Source organism: Acomys russatus, chromosome 23, assembly GCF_903995435.1.
Source record: "Acomys russatus chromosome 23, mAcoRus1.1, whole genome shotgun sequence".
Classification (NCBI taxonomy): domain Eukaryota; kingdom Metazoa; phylum Chordata; class Mammalia; order Rodentia; family Muridae; genus Acomys; species Acomys russatus.
Window position 1 is genome coordinate 3,088,706 of NC_067159.1, and position 20,910 is coordinate 3,109,615.

The 20,910-nt window shown below is 41.3% G+C and overlaps 1 protein-coding gene across 1 annotated transcript in view; it reads left to right on the forward strand.

The window, feature by feature from the left end:
• Nucleotides 1-20,910, forward strand: part of Spag17 (sperm associated antigen 17) — a 205,773-nt gene that overhangs the window by 137,404 nt on the left and 47,459 nt on the right. Inside the window, exons 27-30 of the mRNA XM_051165866.1 lie at nucleotides 9,842-10,020; nucleotides 12,099-12,258; nucleotides 18,027-18,244; nucleotides 20,271-20,415. Of these exons, the coding sequence (XP_051021823.1) occupies nucleotides 9,842-10,020; nucleotides 12,099-12,258; nucleotides 18,027-18,244; nucleotides 20,271-20,415 (702 nt within the window). The remainder of the gene's footprint in view (nucleotides 1-9,841; nucleotides 10,021-12,098; nucleotides 12,259-18,026; nucleotides 18,245-20,270; nucleotides 20,416-20,910) is intronic.

The window sequence follows — 20,910 nt, forward strand, 5'->3', positions numbered from 1 at the left end:
TTTTGATTTGCATTTCCCTGATGACTAAGGATGTTGAGCATTTCTTTAAGTGTTTCTCAGCCATTTGATATTCCTTTGTTGACAATTCTGTTTAGTTTCCAAGCCCCATTTCTCAATTGGGTTATTTGGTTTGGTGGTGTTTAATTTCTTGAGTTCTTTATATATTTTGGATATAAGACTTTTGTCAGATGTAGGGTTGATGAAGATCTTTTCCAGTCTGTAGGCTGTCGCTTTGTTCTCTGGACAGTGTCTCCTGCCTTACAGAAGCTTCTCAGGCTCATGAGGTCACATTTCTTAATTGTTGACATTAAGGCCTGGGCTGTTGGTGTTCTGTTCAGGAAGTTGTCTCCTGTGCCAATATGTTCCAGGCTCTTTCCCACTTTTTCTTCTAAGTGACTTAATGTCTCTGGTTTTATGTTGAGGTCTTTGATCCACTTGGATTTGAGTTTTGTGCAAGGTGACAAATATGGGCCCAGTTGCATTTTTTTACACATAGACCTCCAGTTAGACCAGCACCATTTGTTGAAGATGCTATCCTTTTTCCATTGAATGGATTTGGCTTCTTTGTCAAAAATCAAGTGACCATATGTGTGTGCATTCATATCTGGGTCTTCGATTCGATTCCACTGATCAACCAGCCTGTTGCTGTGCCAGTACCAAGCTGTTTTAATTACTATTACTTTATAGTACAGTTTGAGATCAGGTATGGAGATTCCTCCGGAGCACCTTTTATTGTACAAGATTGTTTTAGCTATTCTGGGTTTTTGTTTTTCCATATGAAGTTCAGAATTGAACTTTCAATGTCTTTAAAAAATTGTGTAGGTATTTTGATAGGGATTGCACTGAATTTGTAGATTGCTTTTGGTAGAATGGCCATTTTTACTATGTTAATTCTCCCGATCCATGAGCAAGGAAGATCATTCCATCTTCTCAGGTCATCTTCAATCTCTTTCTTCAGAGTTTTGAAATTTTTTTCAAACAAGTCCTTCACTTGCTTAGTTAGAGTGACTCCTAGATATTTTATATTGCTTGTGGCTAATGTGAAGGGTGTGGCTTTCCTAATTTCTTCCTCTGCAAGCTTGTCATTTGTGTATAGGAAGGCTACAGACTTTTTTGAGTTAATTTTGTATCCAGCCAATTTGCTGAAGGTGTTTATCAGCTTTAGGAGTTCTCTGGTGGAATTTTGAGGGTCACTTATGTACACTATCACATCATCTGCAAACAGGGATAATTTGACTTCCTCCTTTCCCATTTGGATACCCTGGATCTCCTTTTGTTGTCTTATTGCCCTGGCTAGAACTTCGAGTACTATATTGAAGAGATATGGAGAGAGTGGGCAGCCTTGCCTTGTTCCCGATTTTAGAGGAATTTCCTTGAGTATCTCACCATTTACTTTGATTTTGGCTATTGGCTTGCTGTATATAGCCTTTATTATGTTGAGGAAAGTGCCTTGTATCCCCAATCTCTCTAAAACTTTAAACATGAATGGGTGTTGGATTTTATCAAATGCTTTCTCTGCATCTAAAGAGATGATCATGTGGTTTTTTATTTTCAGTTTGTTTATATGGTGGATTACATTGATGGATTTCCATATATTAAACCATCCCTGCATGCCTGGAATGAAGCCTACTTGGCCATGATGAATGATATCTTTGATGTATTCTTGTATTCATTTTGCAAGTATTTTATTTAGTATTTTTGCATCGATGTTCATAAGAGAAATTGGTCTGAAATTCTCTTTTTTTGTTGAGTCTTTGTGGGGTTTAAGTATCAATGTGACCATGGCCTCATAGAATGAATTTGGTAATGTTTCATCCATTTCTATCTTTTGGAGTAGCTTGAAGAGTATCGGTATTAGCTCGCCCTTGAAGGTCTGGTAGAATTCTGCACTGAAACCATCTGGCCCTGGGCTTTTTTTGGTTGGGAGACTATCAATGATTCCTTTTATTTCTGTAGGGGAAATGGGACTATTTGACTCGTTCATCTGTTCTTCACTCAATTTTGGCAAGTGAAATTGATCAAGAAAATTATTCATTTCCCTTAGATTTTCAAATTTTGTGGCATATATGCCTTCGAAGTAGGATCTTATGATTCTTTGTATTTCTTCAGTGTCTGTTGTTATGTCTCCCTTTTCATTTCTGATTTTGTTGATTTCAATACTGTCTCTCTGCCTTTTATTTAGTTCGGCTAACGGTTTGCCTATCTTGTTGATTTTGTCAAAGAACCAGCTCTTGATTTTGTTGGTTCTTTGGATTGTTTTCTTAGTTTCTAATTTGTGAATTTCAGCCCTGAGTTTGATTATTTCCAGGCATCTATTCCTCTTGGGTGTTTCTGCTTCTTTTTTTGCTAGGGCTTCCAGTTGTGTCGTTAAGATGCTTATGTGTGATGTTTCCAATTTCTCTTTAAAGGCACTTAGTGCTATGAATTTTCCTCTTAGCACTGCTTTCAGTGTATCCCACAAATTTGGGTATGTTGTTCCTTCATTTTCATTGAATTTCAGAAACTCCTTGATTTCTTCCTTTCTTTCTTCCCTGACCCAGGTGTCATTTAGCAGAGAGTTGTTTAGTATCCATGTATGTGTAGGCTTTTTTGTTACTTATGTTGTTGTTGAATTGCAGCCTAAGACCATGGTGATCTGATAGGATACAAGATATTATTTCAATCCTCTTGTATCTGTTGAAGCTTGCTTTGTGAGCTACGATGTGATCACTATTTCGTGAAGGTTCCATGGGGTGCAGAGAAGAAGGTATATTCTTTCTTGTTTGGGTGAAGGGTTCTATAGATATCTGTTAGATCCATTTAACTCATGGCATTGGTTAATGATGTTATTTCTCGGCTTAGTTTCTGGTTCAATGACTTATCCTTCAGTGAGAGTGGGGTGTTGAAGTCTCCCACTATTATTGTGTGGGGATCAATGTGTGGTTTAAGCTTCTTTAGCAGATCTTTTACAAATGTGGGTGCCCTTGTATTGGGAGCATAGATATTCAGAATTGTGATGTCATCTTGGTTGACTTTACCTTTGATGAGTATGAAGTGTCTGTCCTAATCCCTTTTGATTAATTTTGGTTGAAAGTCTATTTTTTTATATTAAAATGGCTACGCCTGCTTGCTTCTTGTGACCATTTGCTTGGAATATTTTTTCTAATCTTTTACCCTGAGGTAATGCCTATCATTATGGGTAAGATGTGTTTCTTGAATGCAGAAGAATGTTGGATCTTGTTTATGCACCCATTCAGTTAGTTATTGGAGAATTGAGACCATTGATGTTGAGAGATATTAATGACCAATGACTGTTAAGAGTCTTAATTTTGATATTGGTTCCAGTCGAGCATTTGTGTAGTTGTGTTTTTTGCCATGGTATAGTTATCTATTTCCTGAGTAGTTTTGGTTGTAGCTTGACCCTTTGGGATGGAGTTTTTTTTCTAGTACCTTCTGTAAAGCTGGATTTGTGGATAGGTACTGTTTGAATTTGTTTTTGTCATGGAATATTTTGTTTTCTCCATCAATGGTTATTGATAGTTTTGCTGGGTAAAGTAGTCTGGCCTGGCATCTGTGGTCTCTTAGGGTTTGCAGGATCTCTGTCCAGGCCCTTCTGGCTTTTATGGCCTCTGCTGAGAAGTCGGGTGTAATTCTGATAGGTTTGCCATTAAATGTTATTTGGCCCTTTTCCCTTGCAGCTTTTAATATTTTTTCTTTGTTCTGTATGTTTTGTGTTTTGATTATTATGTGACAGGCAGTTTTTCTTTTCTGGTCAATTCTATTTGGTGTTCTGTAGGCCTCTTGTATGTTTATAAGCATCTCTTTCTTTAGATTGGGGAATTTTTCTTCTATGATTTTGTTGAGAATAGTTTCTGGGCCTTGGAATCTGGTATCTTCTCTTTCTTCAATGCCTATTATCCTCAGGTTTCTTTTCATGGTGTCCTTCATTTTTTGGATGTTTTGTGTCAGAATTTTTCCAGATTTGGCATTTTCTTTAATAGTTGCTTCAAGATCTGTGATTGTATCTTCTAGACCTGAGATTCGTTCCTCCATCTCTTGGATTCTGTTAGAAAAGCTCACCTCTGTGTTGTTCGCCTTCTTTTCTCAGGTCTCACATTCTCATTTTTCTTCTGTCTGTGTGTTTATCATTGAATCCATTTTCATCTTCAGATCTTGAACTGATTTTTTGATTTCTTTCATCTGATTGTATATTCCTGAGTTTCTTCCATTGCCTCTTTATAGGTCTTCAGAACTTGAACCGTTTTATTGATTTCTTTCATCTGGTTGTCTGTATTTTCCTGAAAATTTTCTAGTTCCACTCTCTGTGCTTCTTTTATGTCTCTCACCTGTTTGGCTATGTCTTCCTGCATTTGATTACGAATTTTATTTGTTTCCTCCATTATCATCCTCATTACTAAGGATTTGAGGTTATTTTCTTGTATTTCCATTGTGTTTGAGTTTCTGGGTTGTTTTCTTTGGGATAGCTGGAAACTGGAGATGCCATATTGTTTGGTTTTTTTTTTTTTTTTTTTTTGCGTATGCTTTTACGCTGTCCTTTAGATCTCTTGCCATTTTTTTTGTTGTTGTTGTTGTTGTTGTTGGTTAGCTTCCAGAGTTGGGTGGAGGAAGTCTGATGGTAGATTCACTTGTTTTCTCATGATTTCCCTAGGCCAGAAGCTCTGATGCTTCACTGGTGTGGATGGCCAGAGGCTAGTCCTGTCGTTTTGGACTCTCACAGCCCGTGATCCTCAGCTCCCCTGTACTGTGGGTCCTGAAATTGTTCTGGGTCTCTGAATGAGCGTTGGGTCAGGCCAAAGTGTTCACAGCCTTATGGGTCCCCTGCCAAGTCCAGCCAGGGACACTGGGCCAAACCACACACCGAGCTCAGCTAGATTCTCAGGGCCTGAACTGTCTCCCGAGCTCAGATAGGGACTCTGGGCCCAATTTGCGCGCTGAGCTCCCCTAGGGACTCTGAGCCCAAAATGCATGCAGAGTCCAGCCAGAGTTTTTGGGGTGGGCCTGCGCACCAGGCTCAGCTAGGGTCTTTGGGCCCAAACCGCCTGTCATGGTCAGTTAAAGTCTCAGGCCCGAACCTTCCGCCAAGCTCAGCCAGGAAATCTGGATTCAAACTGCACACCGTGTCCAACCAGAGTCTCAGAGCCAGGAGTGTGCCAAAAGCTCAGCTAGAGTCTCTGGGCCCAACCTGTCCACTAAGTGCAGTTAGAGACACTGCACACTGAGCTTCGCCAGAGTCTCAGGGGCAGAATTGCGCACCAAGCTCAGCCAGGGACTCTGGACCCACACTGTGCCCTTAATTCAACCCGGGACTCCAGGCCTAAACTGCATGGTGTGTCTAACCAGTCTCAGGGTTGCGATTGCATGCAAAGCTCAGCTAGAGTCTCTGGACCCAACCTACCCAGCAAGTCCAGCTAAGGACTCTGGGCCGAATCTGCGTGCTGACCGCAGCCTGTGTCACAGCAGCAGAACTGCACTCTGAGCTGAGCTAGTGCTTTGGGTGGAACTGCGAGCTGAGCTCAGCCTGTGTCACAGCAGGGGAACTGCGGCTGAGCTGAGCTAGCACCTCAGGCAGAACTGCGCACTGAGCTGAGCTAGCATCTCCAAGGCGGAACTGTGCACTGAGCTCAGCTTGGGACTCAGGGGCTGAAATGTCCACGGAGTCCAGTTTGGGTCTCAGGGCACCGCACGACCCAAATCCTGCCCAGAGTCCTCTCTCCCACAGCAACTCCCACTGGCCACCACACCAATTGTCTCCACTGGAGGGCTCCGAGCTGCAAACCTCAGCCGCTGCTGCTACTGCTGCTGCTGCCACTGCCACTGCCACTGATGCTTGGATCTGAGAAAATCCACACTCCTCCCATGTGCAGGGGCACACAGGTCCTCTGCACCCTGGTCCCTTCGAACCTTGGAGCACTACTGCTGCAGTGGTGTGGGGACCTCAGTGTTCCTGGTTCAGAAATCTGCGTAATTCCCTGAGTTGTTTACTGGAGCTTCTAAACACGGTCCACACTGCTCGCCGCCATCTTGGATCTCCTGGGTCCTCCTACACAGTTTTTTAAAGACATTGAAAGTTCAATTCTCAATTTCATATGGAAAAACAAAAAACCCAGAATAGCTAAAGCAATCTTGTACAATAAAAGATCCTCTGGAGGAATCTCCATACCTGATCTCAAGCTGTACTATAAAGCAACAGTAATTAAAACAGCATGATATTGGCATAGCAATAGGCTAGTTGATCAGTGGAATCGAATCAAAGACCCAGATATGAATCCATACACATATGGTCACTTGATTTTTGACAAAGAAGCCAAATCCATTCAATGGAAAAAGGATAGCATCTGCAACAAATGGTGCTGGTCTAACTGGATGTCTACAAGTAAAAAAATTCAATTGGACCCATATTTGTTACCATGAACAGTACTCAAGTTCAGGTGGATCAAAGACCTCAACATAAAACCAGAGACACTAAATCAGTTAGAAGAAAAATTGGGGAAGAGCCTGGAACACATTGGCACAGGAGACAACTTCCTAAACAGAACATCAACAGTCCAGGCCTTAAGGTCAACAATCAATAAATGTGACCTCATGAGCCTGAGATGCTTCTGTAAGGCAGGAGACACTGTCAACAAAACAAAGCAACAGCCTACAGACTGGGAAAGGATCTTCACCAAGCCTACATTTGACAAAGGCCTAATATGCAAAATACATAAAGAATTCAAGAAATTAAACACCACCAATGCAAATAACCCAACTTAGAAATGGAGCTCAGAACTAAACAGAGAATTCTCAACAGAGGAATGATGAATGGCTGAGAAACACTTAAAGAAATGCTCAACATCCATAGTTATCAGGGAAATGGAAATCAAAGCAACTCTGAGATTCCATCTTACACCCATCAGAATGGCTAAGATCAAAAATTCAAGTGACACCACATGCTGGCAAGAATGTGGAGAGAGAGGAACACTCCTTCATTGCTAGTGGGAATGCAAACTAGTACAGTCACTTTGGAAATCGATCTGGCTCTATATCAGAAAAGTGGGAATAGGACTTCCTCAAGGCCTAGCTATTCAACTCCTTGGAATATCCCCTGAAGATGCTCTAGCACACAACAAGAACATTTGCTCAACCACATTCATAGCAGCCTTATTCATAATAGCCAGAACATGGAAACAGCCTAAGTGTCCCTCAGTAGAAGAATGGATAAAGAAACTGTGGTACATTTACACTATGGAATACTACTTAGCTATTAAAAACAAGGAATTCCTGAAATTTGTGGACAAATGGACTGAACTAGAAATGATCATAATGAGTGAGTTAACCCAGAAGCAGAAAGAATCAAATGGTATATACTCACTTATATCTGGACATTAGCCCAAAGGGCATGTCCCATGAAAGTCTTCACTCACCATGAAAATGGGATAGAGGGGAGGACATCACATCCTATTTGGACTCTAGGTTAGAGGAGCATGGGAGAATGGCGAAATAGAAAGATCCAGAGGGTCCTGGAAACCTACAAGAAGAACATTATGATGGGTAGATCTGGGCCCAGGAGTCCTGCTCAAACTATGGCACCAGCCAAGGACAATACGTGCAGTAAACCTTGAACCTCTACCCAGATCTAGCCAATGGACAGGACATTCTCTACAATTGAGTGGAGAGTGGGGTCTGACTTTCACATGAACTCTGGTGCCCTATATTTGACCACGTCCCCTGGATGGGGAGGCCTGGTGGCTCTAGAGGAAGGATAGCAGGCTACCAAGAAGAGTCTTGATATTCTATGAGCATATAAAGGGGGAGGAGGTCCCCTCAGTCACAGTCATAGGGGAGGGGATTAAGGGGAAAATGGGAAGGAGGGACAAATGGGAGGATACAAGGGATGGGATAACAATTGAGATGTAATATGAATAAATTAATAAAATATAAAAAACAAATACTACACTTATTACTTGTAATTTGAGGAAGGCAAACACTCTTGCTAGTTAAGTGATCTTCTATTCTCCTTAGATACAAAGTTGAGGAGCTCAAGCTGTCAGTAAACAAATTGATGCTGAGGGAAAATAAAAAAAGACATATCAAATGGCTGAGAAACACCTAAAGAAATGCTCAACATCCCTATTTATCAGGAAAATGCAATTCAAAACAACTATGAGATCCCATTTTACACCTATCTGAATGGCTAGGATTGAAAAAGGTGACAGCTGGCGAGGATGTGAAGAAAGTGGAGCACTCCTCCGTTGCTGGTGGGAGTGCAAACTTGTACAACCGCTTTGGAAATCAATATGGTCCTTTCTCAGGAAATTGGAAATAACTCTACCTCAGGACCGAGGCGTACCACTCTTGGGAATATACCCAAACGATGCTCTACCATACAACAAGGACATTTGCTCAACAATGTTCATAGCAGCTTTATTTGTAAAATGCAGCTTTCTTAACAGTTTTTATGTGGCCCTGTCTTCCTGCCTCTACAGAAAGCCACAACACCCTTTGCCTGTTGACAAAGCAAAGGGCAGTGAGTATGAAGAGGCTGGGATGAGTGCACACTTAGTGAATAAAGAAACCCACTTTTGATCCCATAGTTATAATTGTGTGTTAGTTATCTTGGTTCTAAGCATGGCACCTTACTTATTCTGATGAGTACATAGGTACAAGAAAGACTTTATTAGTTAACCTGGTTGTGTTTGTGTGTGCGCGCGCGTGTGCGTGCGTGCGTACGTGTGTGTGTGTGTGTGTGTGTGTGTGTGAGAGAGAGAGAGAGAGAGACAGACAGAGAGAGGGAGAGAGAGAGAGAATGAGAGAGATAGAGGAAAGACAGAATGAGAGAGAGAGAGAGAGAGAGAGAGAGAGAGAGAGAGGAGAGAGAGAAAGAGAGAGAGAGAGAAAACTATATCTGGGATTGAATTTGAGTCCATTCAGCTGTGTATAAGAGCTCTTTTCCTTTTTCACTTTCTTGAGGACAGCCTCTGGTTAGGGTAAGATGGAAGCTTGGTGTAACTTTAATTTGCACTTTCTTGGTGGCCAAGGGTTTTGAAGTGTTTTTCATGTTTTTATTGGCCATTGTGTTTCTTCATTTGGAAAGTATCTATTCCATTCACTTACCCATTTGGTTGGTTTATTTGCTCTTTTGGTTATTTCTACATAGCTAGATTGAGCCTCTATTAGATAAACAACCACAAAGGTTCTCCACCGCCCCCCCCCCAATCCTGCAGATTGTCTCTTAACTCTGTTCATTGTTGCTTTGGCTGTAGCTCAAGAAACAAGAATTGGCAAATGGTACTGCATCAAATTGAAAAGCTACTCCCAAAGCACTTTGCTTTTTTGGAAGGTATTTGTGGAGTGCTTTCATCCTGACAGCAGCAGAACACTAAGAGTTGCCTGGACGTGATTAGATAGGAAGGACAGCACTAGTTTTGAAGGACAGTGGGTACAGGTTAGGAAGGGTTTGAGTGAGAAGCTCCCTAAGCCTCTGAGCAACAGAGGGTACTAGAGCATTGTTGTGGGGCAAGAACTTACTCAGAGTGGCGTGCCATCAAAGAAAATGCAGTCACTAAGACATTAAAATTCTATTCCCAAATCTTTTCACCCTGACAGGCTCTGAATTCGAAAGCCTGTATTTGCTCTAGAAAGAATGTGCTATTTGCAATGTTACTAAAGTGACCTTCCTCACTACATTTGAGTGGAAAAGATCATCAAAGAACCAGTTTAGTGGGCCAATCACACATGCCTAGAAGGAACCTTCCCTAGTCCTCAAACACAGATAAAAGAACAAAAACAAAAATAAGATAAAACCTGAGCCCCATTGCATCACTCACCCTACCAATAACTTTATTCTCTCTTGTGCTTTAAGAGCATCCTGTTGCAGATGCAGATCCCACCTGGGACCTCATGATCCGTCAGAGCTACCCCCAGAGGGTGAAGCACTATGAATTTTATAAATCTGTGATGCCACCCATGGAGCAGGAGGCATCAAGAGTGATCACCAGCCAGGGCACTGTCATCAAGTACATGCTGGATGGATCCACACAGGTTAAAGACGATAGCATCTAAATGACCTTCCCCACAGCCAAGTAAAAGGCAATTGAACTATGAGTCAGGAGCAGTGTGACACCATAGAGGGGGTACAAATAAAACACAAGGGTGCCTTAAATGACAAGTGAAAGGTAATGTAGTTTGAGGGAATGTAGTGTATTTAGGCTGTCTCTGAAAGCCAGAGTACAAATAATATATGTGGTATTTTTATATACGGCCTAAGGGTGCAGACTCAATATGTTCACCTATTCCCTCTCAAGCCACCTTAAAGCACTAGAGGAAAAAATCCTTAAGTGCCACATTTTCAACAGTGCTAGAAGGCAACAAAATGTGTCATTAGTATAAAAGGTATTTAGGAAATTTCTAGAAAATGAAAGGTGGGTAGGTTTAGACTCATAGAGAAATAAGGACAAAGTATAAAATATATACAAGGGAAAAAAAACTTCCAAAATTAAGAGAGGACTTTGAGCAGACAGGTTTGCCTCTGGGCTATGAAAATCAAGGTAGTTCTACAGGTAAATTCATCTTGTAGAGGCTTAAAATCAGAAGCCATACAGCCTGAAAACCACATGCCTTGGCCCACCCATTAAAAGGCCAGAGGGAAGGGCATCTATAAGCAGACAGTATACCAGAAAGAGCCACAGAGAATTCCCCAGGAGAAACAAGACCAGGTATCTAAGAAATTGCAAGAAAATAAAGACAAATTCAGTATTTTAAAATCACCTAACAATAAATACTTGAATATAAATTTTAGATGAGTAAAAATAATATAGACAGAGACTCTAGAAGATAACAATCTATTTTGTATTGTAACTGCTAAAGGTGTGGTGAGAGAAGCTGATGTCTGATTGTCATATTATCTGCCATTGTGTAAACATACATACATACATGCATGCATGCATACATTCACACAGAGAGAGAAATAAACAAATAAATAATAGATAGGTAGGTAGATAGATAGATAGATAGATAGATAGATAGATAGATAGATAAGTGATAGATGAATAAATAAAATTAAATTTAAAAATTAGTATGAAACTGCTGTGGAAAAGAATCAGGAGTTCTTAAAAATTAAAAGTAATTGTGAAAAGCCAAGGGGTAGGAGGGGGTGACTTATAAGAGAGAGGGAAGTTAAGAGGTAAGCTGGGCATGGTGGCTCAGGCCTTTAATCCCAGCACTCCAGAGGTAGAGGCAGGTGGATTTCTGTGAGTTCAAAGCCAGTCTGGTCTAAAAAGTGAGTCCAGGACAGCCAGGGCTATGCAGAGAAACCCTATCTCAAAAAACCAAGAAGAGGAAGAGGAGGAGGGGAATGGGGGGAAGAGGAAGAAGAGGAGGAAGAGGGAGAAGGAGGGGAGGAGGAAGAGGAGGAGGAGACCTGGAAATGCAATATACACACAGTAGAATTTCCAGAAGAAAATAATGAGAATGGAGGAAGAAAGTAGTGCCATGTGAAACCTTTCTGGTACTGAAAAGCTTACTTCAAATTCATCCCAGCCGCCAAGTACCAATCTGAGCTGATGCTAATTTACTTTTAAGTGTCATCTTGCTACCTAGAACTATATAGGTAGCCTTCAAAGCTCCTGAAGAGACCAGGAAGAATTAGATGAGAGTCACAGGGACAGCTGACTTCCTTGTCACACTCACGGGAGGCTGTGTATATGGATATCCATAGGGTACCTATGATACCTAGATATGGCATGCATCCTTGGTAGATCATAACAGAAATCAGACACTAACAATATAATAAAATTTAAAATATGATTGTTTCAAAATTGTCATCTGTATGACTTCCCAAATATATAAAATAAGGATGAAGAATAGAAAAACATATTAATCCAACAAAAGAGAGGGGAATAGAAATAAGACAGAGGTGGGTAGAAATATCAAATCATAATCTTCACTGTATCCAGGTACTAATCAACTATCTGATGGCACCTTCTGGTGCCCAGCACTGAGGTCTGCCCTCAGCCTTTCTTCTTTAAATTATTTAGAGCCCCAAACTGTTGAGCACTCTGTTGTCTGTGGACAGGCCTCCTCTTGGCTTCTGAGAATTCTGAGCGTTTGTTTTCCTTCAGATTCTCTTTGCAGATGGTGCTATGAGCAGCAGTCCGGATTCAGGTCCTGTTTACGCATCTCCTGAGATGTCTGCAAGCCCCAATAATGGAGAGTTGGGGTACTCAGTTTCTCAGCCCAAATCAGAAACAGCACCAGCTGAGATCACCATTACAAAGAAAGGTAGCCACTGACAGTTCTTGGCTTGCAGGACTTCGTTTTTTTCAAAGGCTTCACAGGTGGTCAATATTATGATGGTGCTTGCCATTTTGATGTATACATATCTACTCATGTCCATGAATTGTCATTGTCAACCCAGGGTTGCTTACTACTTCATGGACTGCTTTTTCCTCTTTAGAATAAATAATGCACATTTTCCAATACATAACAAACAGCCTCCTATGTTGTATCCTCTTATACATTAACTGGACCGTCTCGGGTGATGTTTTAGGGGCTCCCTAACTGGATACTAACAAGATTGAGTCAGCATCCCTGGGATGCTGTTGACCTTCTTTTAAACTTCAGACATGGCCCCTCAGAAGCACCTATGTGGTTTTCACGTAACAGTTTCCAAAGCAGAAAGGAAAGAACACATTGAAGCATACGTGTTCTCAGGAGACTCTTGACCCTGACCCTGACCCTGACCCTGACCCTGACCCTAACCCTGACCCCCTCTCTGTGCATCTCATGCACCTCACTGCCTGGAGTCCAAGGCTGCCAAAACAAAGGGCCAATATTTTGTGCCCCCTTTTTTTTTCCTGGCTGACTTGTGACAGTTGGGGTATAAGGGGTGTTAGGTAGTAGTCAATAGTGTCTGCGATAATTGAGATCAAAGATCAAAGGGTTTCTGTTTATAGCCCTCCCACTAGCACAAAATGCAAAGGGATGCCTCCTTACCCATGGCAGTGCCAAGTATTCTCAAAGCGTCAATCACTTCCATAACTAATCAGCGAATCTTGTTGCTGTTTGACCAGTAGTGACATGGAATCCTCATGAGGGCTTATTGAGTTTAGTTCATGGGAGCTTCCCCAAGAATGATTTATGTTTTAGTTTTAACGTTACATAGGTCGTCCACTGTAACAGTTTCTTTTAATTTGTTTTGAATTGCTTAAATCTCTTTCTAATATTTATCTTCAAATCTCTGTGGTACGCCTAGCATATTTTAACCACTGATTCTCAATTGCTGAGATATAATTTATAGCCTTATGCATGATCAATAATTCAAACCTGTGCTAGGAAACAGCATACATCATGTAGGGATTGAGTACAGTGTTCTCTTTGTGTTTATTATATGAAACTTGTTAGTTGTGTTTTCCAGATACCTGAGATCAGCAACCTTTTCTGTCCAGGGCAGGGCGGTCAATCTTACAGACTCAGCAGGCCATGTGTTCTCTGTCACTATTACTCAGCAAATCTACTGGAGCATGAAGGTTCTCTTTGATAATACATAATTCAATAAGCCTCGGATCTGTGGCGTCCCAATAAAGCACTGTTTATGAACACTAAAATTTGAGTTTGATATCAATTTCATGCATCATAAAATAGTCTTTAAGTTCCTCTTAGCTGCTTAGAAACATGAGGTGTCTTTACTTCACAGACAACACAGAACAGGCTGCCAGCCTCACTTAGAAAGCTCCCAGCCCTTTTTGTACGCCCTTACATGCTTTTAATCCCCCCTCCAATATACTCTGCAGTATCTACATTTACTGAAAGGCAAGCCTGTTCACTGTTATGTCCCTTATGCTCTTACTTGCATTATTTCAATAATTATATCTTCAGATATTATTTCCATCCATGTTTTCCTCTTTTGTTTGTAATTCTCATAAAACATATTAGACCTTCTTTTTATTACTTCAGTGTAAATTACTGTTTCAAGTCTAACTTTGAGCTCTTCTAATATACATTATATCTTCTATTAAAACCTCACATTTACCTGTTTAAATTTCAATTATTACATTTCCCCATACATTTTTCTTATTTCTCCTCTGTCTTCTCTGATTTTTATTAAATGTTTTTAATTGAAATACAATTATATCACTCCCCTCCCCTTTTCTCCTTTCAACCTCTTATTCCCCCACACCCCTCTCAAATTGATGGTGTCTAGTTCTTTGACCATTTTGATACACACATATAAATATGTAAATATATACATATGGCCTGCTGAGTACACTCAGTATGTATATGATTTCAAGACTGACCACTTGGTACTGGACAGCCAATGAGAGTGCTCAACCCTGGAGAAGATTGTCTCTTCCTGTCACAGCAGTCATTAGTTGCCTATAGCTCTTTGTCTAGGCCCTTCCCAGTTAGTTTTCCTGTTGCCATTATCATTGTCCTTCTCTTGGTCAAGCAGTCATATGCCTGAGGTATCCTGAGTGCAGTTTACCTGTCCTGTTCTCCAGCGGGCAAAATCCAATAGCAGACTTCGTGGTCTTCTGTCTCTTACAGTCTTTTCACCGCCTCTTCCACAGCGGTTTCTGTGCCTTAAGTGCATGAGCTGTGCACATATGTGTAGACATATGCGTTGGGGCTGGACTCCCCACAATCTGTTGGTCACTGTGTTATGACCTGTTGTGGGGTCAATGCGTCTTTGATGTGGGGTAAGAGCTATACTTATCTGTGGGTATAACAATAAGTTTTAGAATGCAAGTAGGAATTATGTGGGTCTAGTAAAGTGGTGGTCGCAGGCTCTCTTCTAAGACACATGACCTCACTAGTCCCTGGTAACTGGATAGATTTCTAGTACCAAGCATGACTCCCCCCTATTGAGTGAGACTTAAGTCCAATTACACAGCTGTTGGTTACCACCAAGATATGAGTGCCACTGTTAAACCTCTAGGTATCTCTCGCCATGTTGGTTATTGGTGTGGTTTGTGGGCATTACAGCTAGACAGAACTACTGACTGCTCCCCTCTCTTTGCAGCTTATGTAATAAGCTAGCATACAGGAAGGAGGCTTTTCAGTTAGATCCAGCTCAAATCTTCCAGGTCCTGTGTCTGAAATACGCAGTATCTTAAGAAATAGGCATTTACCTGCATAAAACATACAAGCAAATGGATGGAGCTAGAAAATATCGAGTAAGATAACCCAGACCAAAAAACAAACAAACAAACAAACAAACAACAAGAAGCAAGCGCCACGTGTTCCCTCTTTTCTACAGTTCCTGGCTCCAAAGTTTGAGGTGTGAGTGTATAACCTGGAGTACCAGAAACCAGGAAAGTAAAAAAAGACCATGAGAAAGGAGAACTGGAAAGGGAAGATCAGGATGCGGGTGATAAAAAGACGGAAACTAGAAAACTGGAGAGGAAGTCAATACAGAGGGAGAGGAGGGAGAATGGACGAACAACATCAAGGGCGCTTGATAAAGCCTCAAGGAATCATATTACTTTATACTTACCTAAAGTTATACAATATGTATTTTTAGTGAAACTGTGCCACGTGGGATGACAATGCCCCCCACAAATGCAGTATACTACCTAACAAGTAGCGGGTATGAGAAACCTCTATTGGTGTTCTTGGTTGGGTTTGTCCAAGTAACTCCCCCCAAAATAGAGGCTATTGCTGTGGTCCCCTGTTGCTTCTCAGAGGGCAAAGGTAACCTGCCTCCTATTTACGCTTGCTTCCTGCCCCTTTCCACCTGGAATCCCCCATTTCAGACCCTGAGCCTTTTCAGTTGCTCCTCCAACTCTCCGTTAAAGTGCTTGTACTTTGGTGCTTTTTGACTATTGCATGACCATTTTCTATTTTTGCTGCTTTAATACTAAATTATTTACATTTCTTTGCAAAATAGTTCCATTTCAGGAAGGAAAATATCAGGGGTCCGATATTAACCCTAATGTTAAATTATTCTTCTGAGTGGGGTTTGGACTGTCACCTAAGCAGCAATCATTGTCACACAGAGGCCCACATCCGCAATGCTGGTGGTTATATACCGCAAGCGTTTCTTCTGCCTTCTGTGCCCCACACCAGGTCCAAACGCTGAATACTTGCCCGGCCGTGCTGGGGCACAGTGGCCGAAAGCGTACACTTATTCTGCTGCCTTTGAGAACAGCTCTTTGCAGTGTCCAGCCTCATACTTCACCCCACACACTAGCCTGAGTGAACTCTGACTTCCTTCCCTTCCTCAGCCCACCGCCTCCCCAGTTTGAGAAGGCTCCACAGGGCAAAGCTGTCTTCAGGATGAGCTTTACTTCCTTGAGTCCCAGCCTTTACTCAGGCCTTGGCTCATGCTGATTATATCATTCAGTTATCACTTCCAAGACACTTCCAACTAACAAACATTTGCTGGTCATTTTAGTTATTTTCTGTGGAATTCTTGGTGTCTAGTTGGTGGTGCTGCAGGAAACGGAACACCAGCTATACCTCTTCCTAGATTGGCCTCAGCCAATCTTCTTTGCTTTATCTATTTGTGTACTTAATAAAGGAAGGCAGTAAAGATTTCAAAATCTGCACACGATTCTTTCTTTGTGTTCTTCCATCTCTCGTCCTTTCACACCTAAGTTCTCCTGTCTCTGCTGTTGCCAACATTGTGTTTGTTTATATCTAGTGCTGTCTGTCATCTCTGCTTCTCTAATATTTTCTGGCTATTGCTCATAGTTCCTTTATGACTAATTTTCCATTTTCCTGCCAAAAGCACCCAACTTATCTTTTGACAACATTGCTATCCCTCTTAAATGTTTTCTGTAGGAAATTCCAAAATCTGTAATGTGCCCTAAAGATAACACTTTACTGGACCCATGCCTCCTTCTCCATCTCCAGTCTCTCCTCTCAACCAAAATGTATCCCCTGATTAATAAATTTCACAGAAGTGTCACATATCATGCTGTCCCCCTTCCATCCCCTCCCTTCACTAATTCCATTATCTTTCTTGTATCCTTATGTTGGCATGACTCTTCATTTCTTTTGGCAGGAAAATGAGAGAAGGCAGGGGAAGAGAGGAAAGAGAGGAAGTAGAGGAAACACCGCACCAAATACTTGTTCCCTTTTCTAGGGGATCCATGCACCTTCTGCAGCTGGCACCATGCTCCTCTGTGATGCTCTTCTGAAAGTATTAACATGTCACAAACAAATCCTAGGCTAGTAGGAGGGCCGAACTTACTGCACATCTCCTCTTCAGTTCTTCCCACTTATTGAGTCCCTGTACACGGAACTAAGAGTCCGACTCCAATGCATGAACACTTTATGTCCTGAATTAACCATTCTTGCCTTTCTGCTTGTAATTTGTTTCTATGTCTGAGTTGATCTCATCATTGAGGCCTGGTTATGCTGGGGAAAAAATCTGATTTATGATTTTTCTTAGAAGTGGTGAAAATAATCTACCTGGATAGAGGATTGAGATATTGGCCTGCGTCCCATGAGGATCTCTATGATTCTACACCTGTGCCCTGCCCCACCCTCAGATGTTGAGGAGGATGGAAATAGGAGCATGTGTGCAATGGTGGTTGATGTAGTGATCCAATTGTACAAAGTCATTTCTGCTAATGAGAAGCCAAGGAAATGCCTCACTAGTGAGAGTCCCCAGATCCAGAATGAACAAGATAGAGGAGATTAAAAGTTTCAAAGGCAGTAAGAGATAGATTTCATACGCAGGAGGAAAGTGGCACATCAAAAAGTGGAATATAGACCACACAATCTGGGATTGAGAGACAAATAAGGGAGCTTAAAGCTGTACAGAAATAAGCACAGTGGCTTTTGTCCACCAAACAAGTACTTGCACACATGTGTGTATGTCTGGAAGAAGGTGATGGCAATTCAACTAAGTTTCAGTACCCAAAGTGATCTATTAGTAACCTGACTTTCCCTATTGAGGAGTGATATAACTGATGGCTACTGCTTTGGCTTGTCTATGCCACCATGTCTAAAGAAGTTTATGCTGTGTCAGAGCTTAGTGAATAACCTATGACAGCGTTATGATCACATTGCTCTGTCTAACTGTCCTTGAACACCCACAGGAAAAGGTCACAAAAACCAAACATCAATGGCACATAAGAATGAAGTCCACGATGCTCTCCCTGAGGTGGTTCAAACAATAACTCCTATGGACTCCCACACTGGCACCTGGTTTACAACAACACCTGATGGAAATAGGATTGGCACCAAAGGACTACAGAAAATCCCAGGCTTGAGTCCGTTTTTGTCCTTCCAAGCTACGGATCCCATCAATGGAACGGTATGACAAACTAGTGGGCATCACAAAAATATCTAAGCCATTAGAGTCCTAGGACACGTAGAAGAAGAAGAATTCCAACTTTCAAATGTTTGTTAGGTGGTAGATGGATGTGAGGGTTGGTGGGTGGGTAGGTGGGTGGATGGGTAGATGCGAGGGCCCATTGTTCTCAATCTAAAATTATAAATACTGCTGATAACAAATTTCTGCCTTCTCTGTAGGTAGGTTCCATGGTCTAACCCACAAATCCTTTCTTTCCTTCTTCAGTCATTTCCAAAACAATATCACAACCTCTGAGTTTGCTATTTGTCTTTCCTTTGTAGGACTCAATGTGACTGATCATTTTAGAAAATCTGGCCTTTCTTATGCTTATTTTTCTTGAGGTGATTAGCACGGTTGTGTTTTGGTTGTGTTTTGTTTTGTTTGTTTGTTTGTTTTTGGTTATATCAAGTAACTGTAATTCAGCCCTGGGGTAGGATGTGTAAATTAATATGTTCTAGTTATAAGTGTCCATTTTCACCAAGGATCCTATCCCCACCATGGAAAGATAAATCAACAACTACAGCCAGGATCGAGCTTTCCTTAAGCACTAGCTACCTAAGCGAATATGAGCAGTGTCAGTAATGCGCACTGAGGATGCTCCAGGCCACCCCCTCTGCCCTCTCCATACAGTAACTCATTTAGTGTTTACAACAAACTATAATTTCTGTCTCACAAAGAAAATAACCAAGCTAGAAAATTTGAGTGCTTTGTCTAAGGTCACACTACAAACAGAAGAGACATGCCGGACCCTAGGTATTTAAGTGTGCAAGAGTTGAGAGTAAACGCAAATGTTTGGGTTTCTCTTTTTTACAGTCCCTGCCCTGAGTATTATTTTTTAGAGGAATGAGTACTACCCTGGTAAGGAGGCCTGGGATTTTACCCCAGTCATCATCAGTTCTTAGGAGAGTAGGGCCCTGGACAGGCTTCAAGAAATAGTAGTCATTCTTCCAAATAGTTGGGAAGATTAATGTCTCACACTTACTGGGGATTTGGAAGTGTTCTTGTAACTACATTTATTACTACCACTTAAAATAATACTAACCATCCCATACTGTGATTAACAGAATATGTCCGTGTAATATGGCATTCTAGACTATTTCAGTGGGTCTTAACAGTCATATGTAAACACCTTAATTTGGTCAAGAGTTAGCATTAGTAAATATTATCCCAGTGGTCACTGAGTATAAAATTCTTCATCAGTATCATCTCATTTAAGTCACATAATATTCCTAAGAAAATATTAATATAGCTCCATCTTTCATAGGAGGTAAGTCATGAACAGAGAGATTCATCAACATACCTACATCACAGTGAACAGTGAACTCGGATAGTTTGTTTTCAAAGGTCACACTCTCAGTTAGCACATCATGTAGCCTCATTGACTCGGTTGTAAGGAAAGATTTGGGACAGGAAATACAGTACAATTGGTTCAGCAAAGTCATCCGCTAGGAGGCCTAACAGCCATCCACACAGAGCACACATGGCAGGTAAACAAGTACATGCAGAAGTAGGTCCCCTTGGTGTGAAGAAGCTGCGGCCCCTCTCCTCCACAGGCTCCATTACCATGCTGATGGGCGCCTTGTAGTTCGCCTTATCCAGGGTGGTTCTGCAGAGCAGGAGCTTCACAACACAAGAGCAGCCTAGTGTGCCACATACATCTCATCTCAATAGTTTGCAAGGAAACAGATCCTACAACCTGTATCTCAAACTGACCTCTATCAGCCCAGCCCTGATTCTGTGGTTTGTGTATATTTAAATGTTCCCTGACATATATAATTCCTGAGTGACTTTGGAATTATTTTTCTTAATTTCTATAAGCCTAACTTCCCTCATCTATAAAATTTAGGAAAAGCCTAAATTTCCCCATCCACTTCAGGAACCATTGAAAGAAGTAGATAACAAAGCTTCCCATTCATTAAGCATGGAAATCGGCTTGCTGGGGTCTAGCCCTACAGCCTGACGGCCCTGCTCTGCTTCTCATGTTCAGGTAATGACTACTCGAGAAGATAAGGTGATCATTGTTGAGAAGAAAGATGGAACCCGGATCGTGGATCATGCAGATGGTACCAGAATCACAACCTTTTATCAAGTTTATGAAGATAATATTATTCCTTCAGATGATGATGAAACAAGTAAGTTATATTTTTTTCAAGACAGTCACAATGGAATTTTACACCTCTTTATCATGAAACAGGTAGAAAGATCGCTATAACAAGCATTCATGAAAATAAGTCAGCCAACCAGAGAATACCCATTACAAGCCAAAGCAATGCCCTTTGATCCACATTGTGGTGATGATGGTGGTGGTGGTCATGGTGATGGTGATGGTGGTGGTGGTCATGATGTTTATCTTCATGTCTTCATTTAATTGTAAAAATTGTCCCTGTGTATTATATGCAATGTATTTTGAAATATTAGTATGTTGTGCAAAAACCAAGCAAGCTACCTCATACGTATCATGTTTTGTGTTGAGAACTCTTTAAAAGCTACACTTAGTTTTCAAATGTAATATGTTGTATTTAGTTATGTCCTTCAAGATATCTTGAAACTTGTTTACAGGGTAAATTTTAGGTTGAAGGTTTTGTGGATGTGTTGGTGTCACCCACCTCCCTCCACTGGAAGTCCTG